Source organism: Pelmatolapia mariae, linkage group LG22 (assembly GCF_036321145.2).
Source record: "Pelmatolapia mariae isolate MD_Pm_ZW linkage group LG22, Pm_UMD_F_2, whole genome shotgun sequence".
In the NCBI taxonomy this organism is placed as follows: domain Eukaryota; kingdom Metazoa; phylum Chordata; class Actinopteri; order Cichliformes; family Cichlidae; genus Pelmatolapia; species Pelmatolapia mariae.
In genome coordinates this window covers 23,149,425-23,167,573 of record NC_086245.2, presented here as the reverse complement: position 1 = coordinate 23,167,573, position 18,149 = coordinate 23,149,425, and the positions used below count along the sequence as shown (strand labels likewise).

The window sequence follows — 18,149 nt, the reverse complement described above, 5'->3', positions numbered from 1 at the left end:
TTGGCCACATGGGGGAATCTCTAAAATATAGATCAAAAGGCTGAATTTCTGTCAGGCATTACAAATCTTTTGATGGAAGGTTTAAAGGGACTCCTTTGAACTGCTTCGTTTTTTTTTAATTAAAGGCCAACATGCAAAAGACAAAATTCAAATAATAAATTATCTGTCAAGCAGCTAATGTGACCCCCCTCTCGCCACCTCCACCGCTTCTCGAGGTGCTACAAAAAGGCACAATAACAAACTTTTCTTTTCCATTTGTTACTCTGAGTAGATACATAAAATAAACAACTCAGAGTGTTTGGGTCATCTTGCGCCTTAGAGATTTGCTTTATTGCACGTTGTGTTACAAGGCCAAAGTAATTTTCACATAGGGATGTGTGCTCATGTGTGATGCACTGAAGATAGCAAGAACAGCACTGAAACACCACCTCATAAATTACAGTGAAAGGAATCCTACCTTGTCGGACATCTCGGGGCGCTATGGCGATTGCATCATTGGAGTGCAGTTCGGTGACGCAACAGTCATCAGGAGCCAGTGACCCGTTACTGAAAGTGTGCGGTGTCTCTGGGAGCAGAGGAACAGGTGGTGCCATAATGTTGTGATTTGGACAAATACAGCCTGTCTGGGTCATCCCACAACCATCCCCATCAGAAACCTCCTGGTCTCCATTGTGATCAGTGCGCAAACACTCCTCGAACCATCGGCAGAGCACACCGCAGGTAAACTGACTGGAGTTTTCGTTGTTAATGAGTAACACCTCTACCAGTCTCAGCTCCAGCAATTCCTTAGATACCTGAGGCTCATCTGCAGCTGGATGTCTCGTTAGACACAGTTGGACAAAGTTCTTATCGAACTGCAGAAAGGAGTAAGGTCCGTCTGAACTGGTGCGGCTGCCACAAAGATCGATGACTTCCTGATCTCTGGCTGTGGCCGTCTGTAAGTGCAGGGGACAGCTTTGATTGGCTAGGTGGTGGTCAAGGGAAAGGAGCATGGGGGAGTGTGTCCTACAAATGACAGGGTGGCGCGTGAAGCGGAGATAGAGGGAGTACTTGGTGGGATCCGGGTTTTCCAGAGACCAGGAACAACCCGGTGCCCTGGAGGGAAAAAGCTCCCTTAGGGAGAAAGAGCCATAGAGCACCCCAGCTACAAGGCTGGAGCATGGTGAGGACAAAGGCGAGGGGGCCCCCTCTGCCCCGGTGCTGGGGACGCTATCGGCAACCCCATAGGCAGCCTCAGCCAGGGCAGAGAGAGGAGCTAGAGCGAGGGCAGACACGGCAGCCAGGGCCCCAGCCACAGCCAGGAGAGAGGACAGCACAGACAGACACACCCCACCAGCAGTGTTCATCCTATGACATTCGTCCTGCAGGGGGAGAGAAGAGAGAATAGGATGGGTGAGGCGGGGATAGAGAGAGATCTGATTGGACATTAGACATATTAGGGAATATTTTCAAACACAAGCAAACAAAATCAACATGACACGGATAAAAGAGAAAAAGTTCAATATTGTATTTAAAAAATCACATCAAGCTGAAAATGTTTTGGACAGCTTTCTGCCACGCCTCAGAGTAGAATATAAACAACTTCATGGCAGCACTTCTCACGAAGTTCTTCAAACGTACACACACAAGCGCCGTCAAAAACACAAACACATCCCTGCTGGGCTGGATTAAAAGGGTTGATGACTTGGCTGTTGAGACATGCACTGTGGGGCCTGCTCTACCCTTTCCTGCTGATATGTGCACACAAACACACAGACAACATCACGTACACATACACACACCATCGCCTGCTGAGAAGCTCCCCCAAGGCTCTGGCAAACTATTACCATCACCGACACAGTGAGGGTCCGCCAACAGCCTGATTTTGACTCACACAACACACACACACAGCTGACAAAAAACCCCTCTATATACAGTGTTTTAGCATTTTGCTTGAAACTACAGTAGTCACTATATTTTTGTATTCTCAGTGTGTCGGCTCCATCACCTAAGACTTTCAAGTGGTTCTGCATAATCGTGGTTTGAAGAGGATGTGTGGGAGATGGGAAATGTTTGCACCACTCCACCAATAACCTTATAGCATAATACCTACTTTTTCTTACAAAAAATATTACTATGCTTTGAAATTCAACAAATTCCTCAAGGCAACACATACTTTTACCATAACTTCGTACTGTAAACACATTACAAAACTTTACAAAGCTACTACACCATACCACAAAAACTCATTGATGAATTAAAAAATGAAACTGCAGAGAAAAAAAACCATTTTCTTTGAATTAGTGAGCTGTATATAATTAATATGTTCAGATGCAAAGATGCAGGACTTGGAAAGCCATCTCATGAATGAGGAACTTTCTGGGCTGATGTGCTTTTTTTCTTAACTTAATTGATTCATGGTTCTCTTAAGTTCCTCCAGCACCATTTCAAATGTACTGAGGTCTGAACTGGACTTTTTCAGCTGTGCTTGGGGTTATTGTCCTGTTTCATGACCTATTGACAGATGGCCTCAAATTTGACTCTAGAACAATTTGGTATACAACAGTCATTGGTTGACTCAATGACGGCAAGGTGTCCGGGTCCTGTGGCTGCAAAACAAGCCAACTCATCACCCCTCCACCACAGTGCTTCACAGATGGTATGAGGTGTTTGACCATAATGCACAGCACCGCATTTGGCCGATACCAAACACAGCATATCAGCACAAATGTGTCCGCTTTGGTGTCATCTGTCTAAAGGACATTTTTCCATAAGTCTTATGGTTGGTTCAGATGCAACATGATCTTTTTAGAGGGGAGAGGCTTTCTCTTCAAAACAAGCCATACTTGTCATGTCATAAACTTTAACATCTAACATGTTAACTGAGGCCTGAACATTGCACGTTCTGACTTTGGGGTGAATATTCCTAAGATTTCCACTCTTAGGGAATTGGCAGCTGTCATATATGTGTTCTACTTGTGAATAATCTCTCTGCGGAATGGTGGACATCAAATGGTTGAAAAAGGTCTTATAGTCTTTGCAGTCTCTGTAGATTATTAGAAACAATTTCTTTCTCTAAGATTATTGCTGATGTCTTTCTTCCTTGGCACTGATTTAAAACACACCTGAATGCTCCAAATACCCCCATGCCAAACCTTCTGCTTTTACAGAGGTGCTCACATTTGCTGAAGATCAGTTAATAAGGTACATTTGATTTGCAGCACCTGGCTGCTACTTACCCTCTTCATTCACATGGAAATAATAAGGGCGCTATATTTTTTTTCACACACTTCTGCATTTGCCTTAATTTCTTATAAAATAGTAAGACACAACTTAGCAGATCTGAGGTTTTATTTACCTAATTTTAAATTTTATTTAATATTCTCATTTGATTATTTGATGTCAAGTGTATGAGCTCACAAAATGTCATCTTCTTGTGAGCCAGCTGAGTGAAAGAGTATAAAAACATCCTTCAACATGGAAATGATCATTTCTCTTTCTCTTCTCCTCAGCTTTAGTCTTGGTAACTTGCTTATAGTGGGGCCAAGCTCTTGTTATATAATCCAAATTAAACATTAATGCATAAAAGTGAGAAAAACAGTGGAATTTCTGAAATTCATGGTGTGTCGTAGATGTAAATGAAATGGCAGGTAAATCACATATGTACAACCACAAGGGCATGCCACGTGAGACTGAAATTACATCCTTTTGCACTTGCACTGGTTATTTTGGGAGTATTTTTTTCACACTGACAAGTATGGCTATCTAGAGTGCACTACATAACTATATATTGTACTTATAATGGTCAACAAGTTCTATACAGTCCATATCTCACTCTTGGACTGGGAGGGACCACGGATTTTTAACCAATAGCAAAAGAATATCTTGGTACAAATGCAAATGCTATCTATATAGTGAACATTGACAAAATTTCATCAGGAATTGACATTATAAATTCTGTTTAACTGTTTAATTATTAGTGTGAAGTGTAGCATGACAGTGCCCATCAGATCCTACAGTGTTTGTGCGTTTAGAGCAACTCCACTTCCTTTAGGCTCAGATTAGTGAAATGCAGCAGTTACCTGTACTCACAGGATTTACAGTGGCTTGCAAAAGTATTCGGCCCCCTTGAACTTTTCCACATTTTGTCACATTACAGCCACAAACATGAATCAGTTTTATTGGAATTCCACGTGAAAGACCAATACAAAGTGGTGTACACGTGAGAAGTGGAACGAAAATCATACATGATTCCAAACATTTTTTACAAATAAATAACTCCAAAGTGGGGTGTGCATAATTATTCAGCCCCCTGAGTCAATACTTTGTAGAACCACCTTTTGCTGCAATTACAGCTGCCAGTCTTTTAGGGTATGTCTCTACCAGCGTTGCACATCCAGAGACTGAAATCCTTTCCCATTCTTCTTTGCAAAACAGCTCCAGCTCAGTCAGATTAGATGGACAGCGTTTGTGAACAGCAGTTTTCAGATCTTGCCACAGATTCTCGATTGGATTTAGATCTGGACTTTGACTGGGCCATTCTAACACATGGATATGTTTTGTTTTAAACCATTCCATTGTTGCCCTGGCTTTATGTTTATGTTACGGTCCTGGGTCGGTTCGACCCAGCATTTTGAGTTTCTTATGTTTTGGTTTATTTTCTGCATTATGGATTGTTCCTTATCCTCTGGTGCTGCGATTGTGATTATGAATATGTCTTATTCTTGGTGAGGGATTAATTCTTATGTGTATGGCTATTCTCGGGATTATTAGTTATATGCTGTTTCTTTGTGATACTGTTTTGATTATAATTACGTTCTGATTCTGTAGCATGATGGTGGTTATTGTTTCTGGTTAGGCTTTTTTATCTTGCCCTCATGTTTAGTTTTGCTGGTGCTTAGTCTTCTCTGCCCGTATGTTCCTCTGTCTGTCCATGGTGTCTTGTCTGGTCCTGTGCCTGTTAGTTTCCTGTTTTATTCTGAAGGTCCTTGTCTTACGTGAGTATGTTCAGTTTACGTTTCCCCTGCCTCGTCAGTTGTGATTTTCCCCAGGTGTGTTTCCCTCCTGTCTCTCATCCCTTGATTACTGCCTCAGTGTATTTAAGCCCTGTGTTTTCCTGTGCTCACTGTCGCGTCGTTAATGTCTCTTCAACCCTCAAGCTGTGTGTTTCCTCATCCGTCAAGTGTTAGTTTATATTTTCCAGTTTAGTTAGTCTTCTGTTTGGTAAGCAGCCTGCAATAAAGCAGTTCATTCTGAGTTACTTTCGCTTCCGTGAGTCCTGCGTTTTGGGTCCTTCCTCTCTGCCTGCCTGCACACAGCCATGACAGAACGACGCGACCAGTACACGGACCCAGCGGACTCACGGTGGAAGCGCAGCTCCCGTTTTGACGGGACCCGGCTAGCGCTTGGAGGGCCTCCGTGCTGCCTTTCCTCGCTAGCAGCCTACACTTCGGCCCGCTCATCTGCTTCCTCCCCTCGGACGCCCCGGTCTCGCAGAAAACGCTCTAGCCGGTCCCGGGAGGATTACTACGAGCCCGCAAGCAACCAGCTTACGCCGGCTCAGGCATTCTATAAGATGTTAGGGATTATTATTGTGCCACCCGACTCACCCAGCGTTTCCACATCACAGCAGGAGCAGCCTCAGCCGAGTCATCCCTCGTCGCATTCTGCCAGCGCTGCTCCCTCTTCTACGAGTAAGCGGCGAACGCGCCGCCAGCACTCACCGCTCCAGCAGGAGCCTGGGACGCTTTTCGAACAACCGCCTAGGGTGAGTGACAAAGTCTCGCTACATTCGCCTTCTGTGTCAAGGGATAAACACACTGTTTCCCCCAAGGCCGCTAACGTCGGCTTCATGAACTCTGGGACTCGTGTTTCTCCTGTTGGGGAAAATGAAAGTATTCGTTTTGAGAGTGATCGTTTTCCTGTTGAGTCAAAAGACTGTGCGCCTAAAGCTCCTTCGGACCCAGGAATTAAGACTGGAGGTATTTATCCTGGGGCTATGGCTGTTCAGTTAGCCGCCCGGCCCGAAACTCGGTTAGCCGCCCGGCCCGAAACTCGGTTAGCCGCCCGGCCCGAAACTCGGTTAGCCGCCCGGCCCGAAACTCGGTTAGCCGCCCGGCCCGAAACTCGGTTAGCCGCCCGGCCCGAAACTCGGTTAGCCGCCCGGCCCGAAACTCAGTCGCCACCTCCACCACATTCAGCCTCATTACCCATAGCACAGTCACAACCACAGCTAGACTCACTACAAGCCTTATTACAATCCATAACCCAGTCAGTAGCTCGGTTAGCAGAAGAGTCACTAGCCTTATCATCCGGTCAGTCTCCAGTGTCCTCATTACCTGTTGTTCAACCATCTTCTCCACCGCTAGTTTCATCCTCTCCTCATCCGATACTTCAGCCTGTAGCAGCCCAGTCCCCTGTAGCTCAGTCATTCTCTCAATCACCAGTTCCACCTTTACCACAACCACCACTACAACCTGTTCTCCAGTCTGTTCAGTCGAGTTCAGTGCACTCTCTTGTATTGCCAGCACCTCAGCCATTAGCACTGCCCGCTCCTCAGCCACCATCTCCACCCACTCAGTTGCAGGAGGAGGATAGCCCCACACCGACTTTTGCTGCTCCTCAAGACCTGGCTAAATCAGAGACTTTTACTCTTTCCAGGGCCTCCCCAGAGGTTAAATATCAGCGTTCAGTTAACTCTGGCCCCCTGGACATAAAGAAGCCAGCTGAGGACTGCAAGCGGCAGTCACTGCCTGAGCGGAATCAATGCTCCGTGCAGCTGCAGTCTGCTGTGTGTTTGCCAGAGGCCCGTGTGCCTGCTGGTTCTGTTCCGTCCCTGCCAGAGGCCCGTGTGCCTGCTGGTTCTGTTCCGTCCCTGCCAGAGGCCCGTGTGCCTGCTGGTTCTGTTCTGTCCCTGCCAGAGGCCCGTGTGCCTGCTGGTTCTGTTCTGTCCCTGCCAGAGGCCCGTGTGCCTGCTGGTTCTGTTCTGTCCCTGCCAGAGGCCCGTGTGCCTGCTGGTTCTGTTCTGTCCCTGCCAGAGGCCCGTGTGCCTGCTGGTTCCGTTCTGTCCCTGCCAGAGGCCCGTGTGCCTGCTGGTTCTGTTTTGTTCCTGCCAGGGGCCCCTGTGCCCGCTGGTTTTGTGACTGTCTCCGCTGGAGGGCCCGAGGAGCCCGTCCAGCCTCCTGTCTCCGCTGGAGGGCCCGAGGAGCCCGTCCAGCCTCCTGTCTCCGCTGGAGGGCCCGAGGAGCCCGTCCAGCCTCCTGTCTCCGCTGGAGGGCCCGAGGAGCCCGTCCAGCCTCCTGTCTCCGCTGGGGGGCCCGAGGAGCCCGTCCAGCCACCTGCCTCGTCAGCTGGGGGGCCCGAGGAGCCCGTCCAGCCACCTGCCTCGTCAGCTGGGGGGCCCGAGGAGCCCGTCCAGCCACCTGCCTCGTCAGCTGGGGGGCCCGAGGAGCCCGTCCAGCCACCTGCCTCGTCAGCTGGGGGGCCCGAGGAGCCCGTCCAGCCACCTGCCTCGTCAGCTGGGGGGCCCGAGGAGCCCGTCCAGCCACCTGCCTCATTCACGCCGCCTGCAGCGGCCTCCTCATCAGCATCATCGGCGTCGTCTGGCCCAGCCTCTGCTTCTGCTTCATCGGCTTCGTCTGGCCCAGCCCCTGCATCAGCGTCATCCACGCCTGGTCCAGCCCCAGCCTCATCCACGCCACCTGCAGCAGCCTCCTCATCTGCTTCAGCGCCGCCGGCGGCAGCAGCCACATCGGCGTCACCTGCTGCAGCGCCTCCGTCTCCGGCTTCCACGCCGCCACCAGCTGCAGCCTCAGAGTCTCCACCCTCGCCAGCTGCAGCCTCCTCATCACCTGCATCACCCACGCCGTCGTCTGGTCCAGCTCCAGCTTCACCCACGCCGTCGCCTGGTCCAGCCTCCGAGTCTGCGTCGCCGTCGCCTGGTCCAGCCTCCGAGTCTGCGTCGCCGTCGCCTGGTCCAGCCTCCGAGTCTGCGTCGCCGTCTCCTGGTCCAGCTGCGGCCTCATCCTCATCTGCGTCGCCGTCTCCTGGTCCAGCTGCGGCCTCATCCTCATCTGCGTCGCCGTCTCCTGGTCCAGCTGCGGCCTCATCCTCATCTGCAGCGCCGTCTCCTGGTCCAGCTGCGGCCTCATCCTCATCTGCAGCGCCGTCTCCTGGTCCAGCTGCGGCCTCATCCTCATCTGCAGCGCCGTCTCCTGGTCCAGCTGCGGCCTCATCCTCATCTGCAGCGCCACCGTCTCCGGCTTCCACGCCGTCGCCTGCAGCGCCACCGTCTCCGGCTTCCACGCCGTCGCCTGCAGCGCCACCGTCTCCGACTTCCACGCCGTCGCCTGCAGCGCCACCGTCTCCGGCTTCCACGCCGTCGCCTGCAGCGCCATTCTCGTCTGGTCCAGGCTCCGAGCCTCCAGCTTCGCCTGGCCCAGATTCAGCATCAGCTCCAGCGTCGCCTGCAGCAGCAGCCTCCTCGTCGCCAGCTCCAGCGTCGCCAGCACCAGCACCTGCTTCGGCTTCGGCTACGGCTTCGTCCTCGCCTGGTCCAGCCTCTGCTTCGGCTTCAGCTTCTCCTGTCCGTCCTGCTCGTCCTGTCCGGCCGCTTTCCAGGCCTATGACTGGACGTCCTTGCCGTCGTGGACGGTCCCCTTCCGGGCCGATGGTTGGGCGTCGCCGCCACTGCTTTCCGCGTGGCCGGCCTCCAGACTGCCTTCGTTTGCCTCGCCGCCGTTGCCGCCCGCACGGTCGGCCCCCTGATCTGCTTTCTCGCCGCCGCCGTTGCCGCCCGCACGGTCGGCCTCCTGAACTGGTTTCTCGCCGCCGCCGTTGCCGTCCGCACGGTCGGCCCCCTGAACTGTCTCCTCGCCACTGCCTACTGCGTGGCTCACCTTCGGACCTGCCCCGCTACCGCTGCTTTTCGCATGGTCGGCCTCCGGAACTGAACTGTTTTGGCCTCCGGTGCTGTCGGCCTCCGGGTCGGCCCCCTGAACTTGGCCGTCTGGGCCTTTTGGACCCTGTCCCTCCGTCCTGGACCCCCACCGCCCGCCCTGGTCGGGTCGTTTTCTGTTTTTTGGGTTTTGGGGTTGAATTCTGTTTTGTGGTCGGGTTTTGTGTTTCTGTTGGGCTGTCTGGGGCCAGCCCTTGAGGGGGGGGTACTGTTACGGTCCTGGGTCGGTTCGACCCAGCATTTTGAGTTTCTTATGTTTTGGTTTATTTTCTGCATTATGGATTGTTCCTTATCCTCTGGTGCTGCGATTGTGATTATGAATATGTCTTATTCTTGGTGAGGGATTAATTCTTATGTGTATGGCTATTCTCGGGATTATTAGTTATATGCTGTTTCTTTGTGATACTGTTTTGATTATAATTACGTTCTGATTCTGTAGCATGATGGTGGTTATTGTTTCTGGTTAGGCTTTTTTATCTTGCCCTCATGTTTAGTTTTGCTGGTGCTTAGTCTTCTCTGCCCGTATGTTCCTCTGTCTGTCCATGGTGTCTTGTCTGGTCCTGTGCCTGTTAGTTTCCTGTTTTATTCTGAAGGTCCTTGTCTTACGTGAGTATGTTCAGTTTACGTTTCCCCTGCCTCGTCAGTTGTGATTTTCCCCAGGTGTGTTTCCCTCCTGTCTCTCATCCCTTGATTACTGCCTCAGTGTATTTAAGCCCTGTGTTTTCCTGTGCTCACTGTCGCGTCGTTAATGTCTCTTCAACCCTCAAGCTGTGTGTTTCCTCATCCGTCAAGTGTTAGTTTATATTTTCCAGTTTAGTTAGTCTTCTGTTTGGTAAGCAGCCTGCAATAAAGCAGTTCATTCTGAGTTACTTTCGCTTCCGTGAGTCCTGCGTTTTGGGTCCTTCCTCTCTGCCTGCCTGCACACAGCCATGACAGTTTAGGGTCGTTGTCCTGCTGGAAGGTGAACCTCCGCCCCAGTCTCAAGTCTTTTGCAGACTCCAAGAGGTTTTCTTCCAAGATTGCCCTGTATTTGGCTCCATCCATCTTCCCATCAACTCTGACCAGCTTCCCTGTCCCTGCTGAAGAGAAGCACCCCCAGAGCATGAATCTGCCACCACCATATTTGACAGTGGGGATGGTGTGTTCAGAGTGATGTGCAGTGTTAGTTTTCCGCCACACATAGCATTTTGCATTTTGGCCAAAAAGTTCCATTTTGGTCTCATCTGACCAGAGCACCTTCCACATGTTTGCTGTGTCCCCCACATGGCTTGTGGCAAACTGCAAACGGGACTTCTTATGGTTTTCTGTTAACAATGGCTTTCTTCTTGCCACTCTTCCATAAAGGCCAACTTTGTGCAGTGCACGACTAATAGTTGTCCTATGGACAGATTCCCCCACCTGAGCTGTAGATCTCTGCAGCTCGTCCAGAGTCACCATGGGCCTCTTGGCTGCATTTCTGATCAGCGCTCTCCTTGTTCGGCCTGTGAGTTTAGGTGGACGGCCTTGTCTTGGTAGGTTTACAGTTGTGCCATACTCCTTCCATTTCTGAATGATCGCTTGAACAGTGCTCCGTGGGATGTTCAAGGCTTGGGAAATCTTTTTGTAGCCTAAGCCCGCTTTAAATTTCTCAATAACTTTATCCCTGACCTGTCTGGTGTGTTCTTTGGACTTCATGGTGTTGTTGCTCCCAATATTCTCTTAGACAACCTCAGAGGCCGTCACAGGGCAGTTGTGGAGCTGTTTTGCAAAGAAGAATGGGCAAGGATTTCAGTCTCTAGATGTGCAAAGCTGGTAGAGACATATCCTAAAAGACTGGCAGCTGTAATTGCAGCAAAAGGTGGTTCTACAAAGTATTGACTCAGGGGGCTGAATAATTACGCACACCCCACTTTTCAGTTATTTATTTGTAAAAAATGTTTGGAATCATGTATGATTTTCGTTCCACTTCTCACGTGTACACCACTTTGTATTGGTCTTTCACGTGGAATTCCAATAAAATTGATTCATGTTTGTGGCTGTAATGTGACAAAATGTGGAAAAGCTCAAGGGGGCCGAATACTTTTGCAAGCCACTGTATATAAGTCTGATAAGGCCCTCCATCACTGCACATGTAGTCCACAAGATTTTGGTAAGAGGCTTACTTCACCAATGTCAAGAGGTGACTCCCCAGAGTTAGACAGCAAGAGGCACTTACGCTTATAGGTGTGAGATTTTAATGAGGGCCAAACAAAAGACAACGAGAAAGATGGAGGAGGAAGAGATGTTGAAGGAAGAAGTGCATTAAAGTTAAAGCCATTATACAACAACAGGGGAAATATGTACACAATTTACATCACTTAACATGAAAAATAAATAATCCCCTTTGGGGTGGGGGGGGGAAGCATTCTGTTGATGCTAACTCAGAGTGATGTACAGTGCATAAAATACTGTCATGCTCAAGGACAGTTGACCTACACACAATTTTTCTGGACGATAAATCTGCTTCACCAGGGTCACGAGAAGGTCTCCGAAACCAGTATGTCACCCTGTTGTGCAGTGAGGAGCACAGGAAAGATTAATTTTCTTTAAAAATGTCACATATGTAAGTGATGAAGAAAAAAGGAAAAAGTGTTAATTCTTTTTTTTTTATATTTGTTTTTGTTAAAGACAGCAACCGGAGACATGTTGCTAAAGCAAAAACACACACACATATAACATACGAGTACTTGTACACAGAATATTCATTGTAGGCCTCCATTTGCCAACAGCACACCACTCAAAGGCACTGTACTTCTGTTCCCTTATCAGGCACTGTTTACTCTGGGAGGAGCTGGTAGTCGTGTGGGACAAGTAACCATAGCAACATTATGATATTAGTTTTTTTTTTTTTTCCTTTCTCTCCTTCATCTTAGTCTTTTTTTACTATTTAGACTGGGTGTTTCTTCTACCACATTCTCACCTTGATTTCCCCCCCCCACACACACACAGAATGAATGATCCAAAGAGCTTTCAAACCGCACTAGTGCAAGCTATAGAGACAAATGCATTGCACAGTGGGGGGAAAGGTGGAAGGAATGTAGCATCTTGTGAAATCTGCTCAAGGACATGATGCTGTCTGGCATATGACGGGGTTATAGTCTGTCACCCGTCTGTTACAGACTTTCCTACTTAAAATAAATAAAAAAGAAATACACAGAATGAGATAATATCTGTACAATCTGCATAGGGGACACAGGCCCTGTGAAAAACATGTCACTTAGCTGTATGAATACAATGAATTATCTATATGACAAACTTCTTATATTTTTTTCCTTTCTGTACTGAAGGGAATGATGTGTCCTATGCTATATATCAATAAATACAGACTTTTTGGATTGTTTCATTTATGTGCCAAAAATCAAAGTGTCTTCTGTAATAGACCGAACAAAAGTGAGGGTAGATATAGTCCAAACCATGCATAGGTTAAGAAAAAAAAAATACACACATTTTACGGATGAAAAGAAGTCAAAAGCGTTAAGCAAATTGTTTTTGGGACAATGAGCAATGAATATTCATAGAGCCACAGTCTGTGCTGGAGTAGGCCCTAAAGTGCTGTCTTCATGAGGCCATTCTGTCCCACTTCACTCTAAAACAGCACTTTACTATGGGCATCCATAAATATTCATTAGCTTTGATGTCTTCCTTCCCCCTTCCACCTTGACATTAATGTTATCACCAAGGATGGCAAAATATGTATTTCCCTCACTCCCCGTCTCACCATCCTCTCCCGCTCCTCTTGGCTCTGTCGTTATTCTTTAATGCCGTGCAAGTGACAATATGACTCATCTGATTTTTGTCCTCACCATAAAACATCTGCAAGACAGAACAGTGCTGGGGCACTAGTTTTGAAATAATATCACAGCACTAAAAAGTATCGCTGTCCTTGACTGGGATTATTATTTCACAGAGTGCTTTAAAGCATCATTAATGACGGATCAAAAATGGGTCTTTTGTCCTCGACAGTAGAGTACTGAATGTAGTTTAGGGGAAACATATACTCTGTTTCAAGAAAAAAAAGATTTTAATGCTTTTTATGTGTTCTTCCCCTGGAACTTAAAAAAAGGACCTTAGATACAGTTAAGCCCATAATTATTCATACCCCTGCCAAATATTGACTTAAAGTTACTTTTGTTCAATATGCAAGTTCTTTTTTGAGCAGAAATGACACAGGTGTCTCCCCAAAGATAGTAAGACGATGTACAAGAGGCATCATTGTGGAAAAAAATATTTCTCAGGTTTTATTTATATTTTAGCAAAAAGTATCATGTCCAGAATTATTCATACCCTTCTCAATAATCAATAGAAAAAAGCCTTTATTGGCTATTACAGCAATCAAACGCTTCCTATAATTGCAGACCAGCTTTCTGCATGTCTCCACAGGCATTTTTGCCCATTCATCTTTAGCAATGAGCTCCAAATCTTTCAGGTTGGAGGGTCTTCTTGCCATCACCCTGATCTTTAGCTCCCTCCACAGATTCTCAATTGGATTCAAGTCAGGACTCTGGCTAGGCCACTGCAAAACGTTAATGTTGTTGTCTGCTAACCATTTCTTCACCACGTTTGCTGTATGTTTTGGGTTATTGTCGTGCTAAAATGTCCACTGGTTCCCAAGGCCAAGTTTTTCTGCAGACTGCCTGATGTTGTTGTTGAGAATCTTCATGTATTGCTCTTTTTTCATGGTGCTGTTTACTGTGATTAGGTTCCCTGGTCCATTGGCTAAAAAACACCCCCAAAGCATTAGGTTCCCACCACCATGTTTGACAGTGGAGATGGTGTTCTTTGGGTTGAAGGCTTCTCCATTTTTATGCCAAATGAAGGCAACATCATTGTGACCAAATAATTCAATTTTTGTTTCATCTGACCATAACACTGAAGACCAGAAACCTTCTTCTTTGTCCAGATGAGCATTTGCAAAGGCCAACTGAGCTTTTGCATGCCTTAGAAGTGCCTGGAGAAGTGGCGTTTTCCTTGGTCTGCATCCGTGGAACCCAACAGTGTCCGTTGGACTGTCTGGCTTGAGACATTGCCACCAGCAGAGCCCAGATTCACCAGAATGGCCTTGGTGGTGATCCTTGGATTCTTTTTCACCTCTCTCACTATTCTCCTGGCCAGCACAGGTGTCACCTTTGCCTTCCGACAACGTCCTCTGAGATTTTCCACAGTGCGGAACATCTTGTATTTTTTAATAATACTTTGCACTGTAGCCACTGGAACTTGAAAACATTTGGATATGGCCTTGTAGCCCATTCCTCACTTGTGAGCAGCCACAATGCACAGCTGCAGGTCCTCACTGAGTTCCTTTGTCTTAGCCACAGACCACCTGCAGAGAGCTGCTGTTTTTCACCTGTTGAGTTGATCAAAACAGCTATTTCCAATTAATCAGGGTAATTGGGATGCTTTAGAACAGCTTTGACTATTTGGAATGGATGGAACTTTGGATTTTCCCAGAGACTGTGACAGTTTGTAAAGGGTATGAATAATTCTGGACATGATACTTTTTGCTCAAATGTAAATAAAAGCTGAGAAATTTTTTTTTTCCACAATGATGCGTCTTGTACATCATCTTATTATCTTTTGTGAGACGTCTGTGTCATTTCCAGTCAAAAAATAACTTGCTAGTTGAATAAAAGTAACTTTAAGTCAAAATTTGCCAGGGGTATGAATAATTTTGGGCTTAACTGTATATTTAGCACTCTAGCATAAAAAATAATTTGTATCTATTCCATTTACACAGCAGGATCCTTTTCCCATGATGATAAAACGGGATATTAATGATCACCAGTTGTATTATTCCCCATACACTTGTCTCTAAAAACCTCGCCTCTGTCTCCAGAAAAGCTTGCCTGACTTATAAACTTGCATTGAACTGTTGCTGAGCCATGCTGTGAAACCACAAGGCAAAACACCCTGAATGACTGAATTATAAAATAATCTCTGTTTAAGGATCATACGTGAGAAAACCAAAATGCGCTGGTACTGTCGACATTTTTGTGTGCAGCGTAAACTTTAGCTGAACCCACACTTACAACAGAATAATATAACATGTTTCACACGTCTTACCTCTATCAATACAGATGGAATAGTAACAGTCTCTTAAAGTAAGTAATAGAGAAAAATTATTTTAAAGCATAAAGAAATGTAGCTAATTAAAATTAAAATTTTACTTAAAGTAAAAAGTCAACTTTTTAACTTCTCACGCCTTCTAATCAGTTCAATTCAATTCAATTCAGTTTTATTTACACAGCACCAAATCACAACAACAGTCGCCTCAAGGCGCTTTATATTGTAAGGTAGACCCTTATATTGTAAGGTAGACCCTTATATTGTAAGGTAGACCCTTATATTGTAAGGTAGACCCTTATATTGTAAGGTAGACCCTTATATTGTAAGGTAGACCCTACAATAATACATACAGAGAAAAACCCAACAATCATATGACTCCCTATGAGCAAGCACTTTGGCGACAGCGAAATGGAAAAACTCCCTTTTAACTCCCTGTTGGCACAATGATCACAATAACAAGATGACTTTTTCTTTTCCAACCAAGCAAAGACATTGATACAGGTTATGAAGCAATCAACACTGCTTTGTTTAAAAAAAAACCACCACACCTATACACAAAAACTAACCAATCATGTCACTATTGTATGACAAAAATAAATAAATAAATCTATTGCCTGCTTAAAGATTCAATGTGTTCCACTTAGTATCAGTTTCTCCCATTGAGGCAACATGTAAAACTAATGGATATGTTTGGCCTGAGGTCCTCAGTGGAGTAGCCTCAAGCTTCAATTCTTTCAGCTTGGATAGTGAGGCTACAGAAAACCTGCTTATCGCATATTCAGCAGGCATTTCTTCAGGCAGTAATGCACAATAAACCTAGTCATCAGTGCTAATTGAAAGCTATACACTAGTGCAAAAAAGAAAAAAGAATGGTCATTACTCAGAAAAGCTAAATGTACTGTGTGCCTAAGCCTTTAAGGTTCCAATCATAAATCACTGCGAGTTGAAGTCCAGCCAAGAACCTTTGTTGCATATGATTTCCCATGTCTCCCTTTCTCCCCTCAAATCCTGTCAAGTCTCTAGTTTTTCAAGCGTTTTCAAGTGCAAGCACAAAATGCACAAAATTACGTAAGAAAAGCTTAAACCAGGGACATGAAAACAAGCTGTGAGGTGTCACTCTTTAAGTTGACATAATAGTTTCTTACAGTTATTTTTTTGCCTTCATTTAGATGTCTGCTAAATGTGTGATTAACTAAGGTCCACCTGTTGATCATGCATAGCCAACAGGTGGACCTTACCTGTAGTTAAGACATACATTTTGTAATTTTACATCTGTACACCACCAAGCTGGATTTTATATCAGAAGTTTCTGCTTAATTTTAAAGGCTTTAGCTAAAGTTAAAGTTACAGTTAGATCCAATATTAATACTCTGTTTAGTTCATTAGTTGCTAATTTTGCTAAGGAAGTGGCATGCTAAGTACTTGCTAAGTGCTGCTGGCTTTTAGATCCTTTCACTGAGAATAGCTTCTTGTTGTGCTAAAATTGATGCCACAATAGCAATGAAGCACATCAGTTAAGTTGTGTGCTAGGAAACTGACACACTGAGCTCAAAGTTCTAAATCTCCACAGAGCTGAGGGGCAGCAGAGCTCCGTAATAATCCCCCCTCTTCATTGTGACTCTGTGCATCTGTCCCTAAAAGTGACTCATCTTATTTCATACATAGCTACTTTATCCAACAGTAGTGAGAATATGCTCCTAACTTTTGAACTGAGACATTATCAGGCAACAGAGAGGCCTGGGTAACAAAACTAGATTATACTATGTAGCATGAGTAGCATATTTGTTACATTGTAAGGAACCTTGTAGCACATGAGCTGTTATCTGCATATTTGACACATATCATCATAAGAGACATGAAGATTTCTAACAGAGTATTTTTTTTAACCCAAATGAGATCCTTTTCCTGACAGTGAACAAATGAATTTGTTACCTTAGCTGCTAATGAAATAACTTTGCTGAGTCTAAATAACAGAAGGTTATTGGATAGAAAGCAAACACCAGTCTCCACAGTATAAGTCTTCCATTCTACCTCATCTTCCACAATAAACATATTCACATGTTGACTCTACTCTTAATAATATCCCCCATAATATAATACTTTTGCTTTTACTTCAGAGACCATGAAGGCTAACAACTATAGCTACTATTCTATGACAGCAGCTGTCTAAAATGGACATCAGTATACATGCTAACTTTAATGAGGCATTTCCCATAAAAAAGATAATTATGCACTAAACCACAAATACCTTCCAGTAAACTTTTTTGTTCTTGCAGAATGATAGAGTGAAATAGCTTTTGGGCAAGTGAATATCCCTGGATATGGTGCCTGTGTTTAGGGAGTTCTGATAAAGCATAACGACACCCCCTTCTTTTTGTCATATTCCTCACACTCCATTTCTCTGCCTCCACCCATTCTTTAGTGCATACATCTAAGTGCACTGTGGTAGAGAATGGTATTGTCAGATTTATTGATGTAGCGTATCTCTCTCATTTGCAACCCTCAGCAGAGATCAGCACGTGCCCTTTATATGAGCCCACACAAACACGCACACAAACACCGATGCTCGATAAATAATCCATTTGACGTTCACACCCACACATACACGCGTGCCACACCCGTTTGAACGCTAGCTCGATACTATCAAAAATTGAAGTCTGTATCCTTGTGCGAAGTGTTTGGAGTCTCTCTCTGTACTTCTGATTAACAAGTCATGAAACATTCCTCTTTCTCTCTCTGGCCTCAAGCATCAAATTCTCAACTCTGTCCCTTCTCATCTTTACTTTCAGCCCCTTAGAAATCTCAGCCTTACTCAAAGTCAAACTTAATTTATTTACCCGCATAGCCACACATCTGTGCTTGCTCTGTTTAAAGTCCTTTATCTGGATAAGATCTTCTGTCTGTAAAGGAATATGAAGAACTAATGTTGTTAATCTGATTTATTCGGGCTGACATTTTAGAAGTCAGTATTCTGTTTGTCCTTTTATCAAACTTGCCCCAGCACACCATCAAGTCAGTGCTTTTCACTTTGCCTTATCAGTTATTCACAAATGGCAGACAAGCTGAGTGGATCTCATGCTGTGAAAAGAGACAGCAGTACTACACCCCTTGATCACACAAAAGGGCACTTTGT

General features: G+C 45.7%; 1 protein-coding gene across 16 annotated transcripts in view; it reads right to left on the bottom strand.

Moving 5' to 3' along the window:
* Positions 1-18,149, bottom strand: part of adgrb2 (adhesion G protein-coupled receptor B2) — a 260,606-nt gene that overhangs the window by 175,288 nt on the left and 67,169 nt on the right. For all 16 annotated transcript variants that reach the window (XM_065471127.1, XM_065471122.1, XM_065471125.1 and 13 more), the window contains exon 2: positions 458-1,361. In XM_065471127.1, the coding sequence (XP_065327199.1) occupies positions 458-1,346 (889 nt within the window). In that variant the 5' untranslated portion in view covers positions 1,347-1,361. The remainder of the gene's footprint in view (positions 1-457; positions 1,362-18,149) is intronic.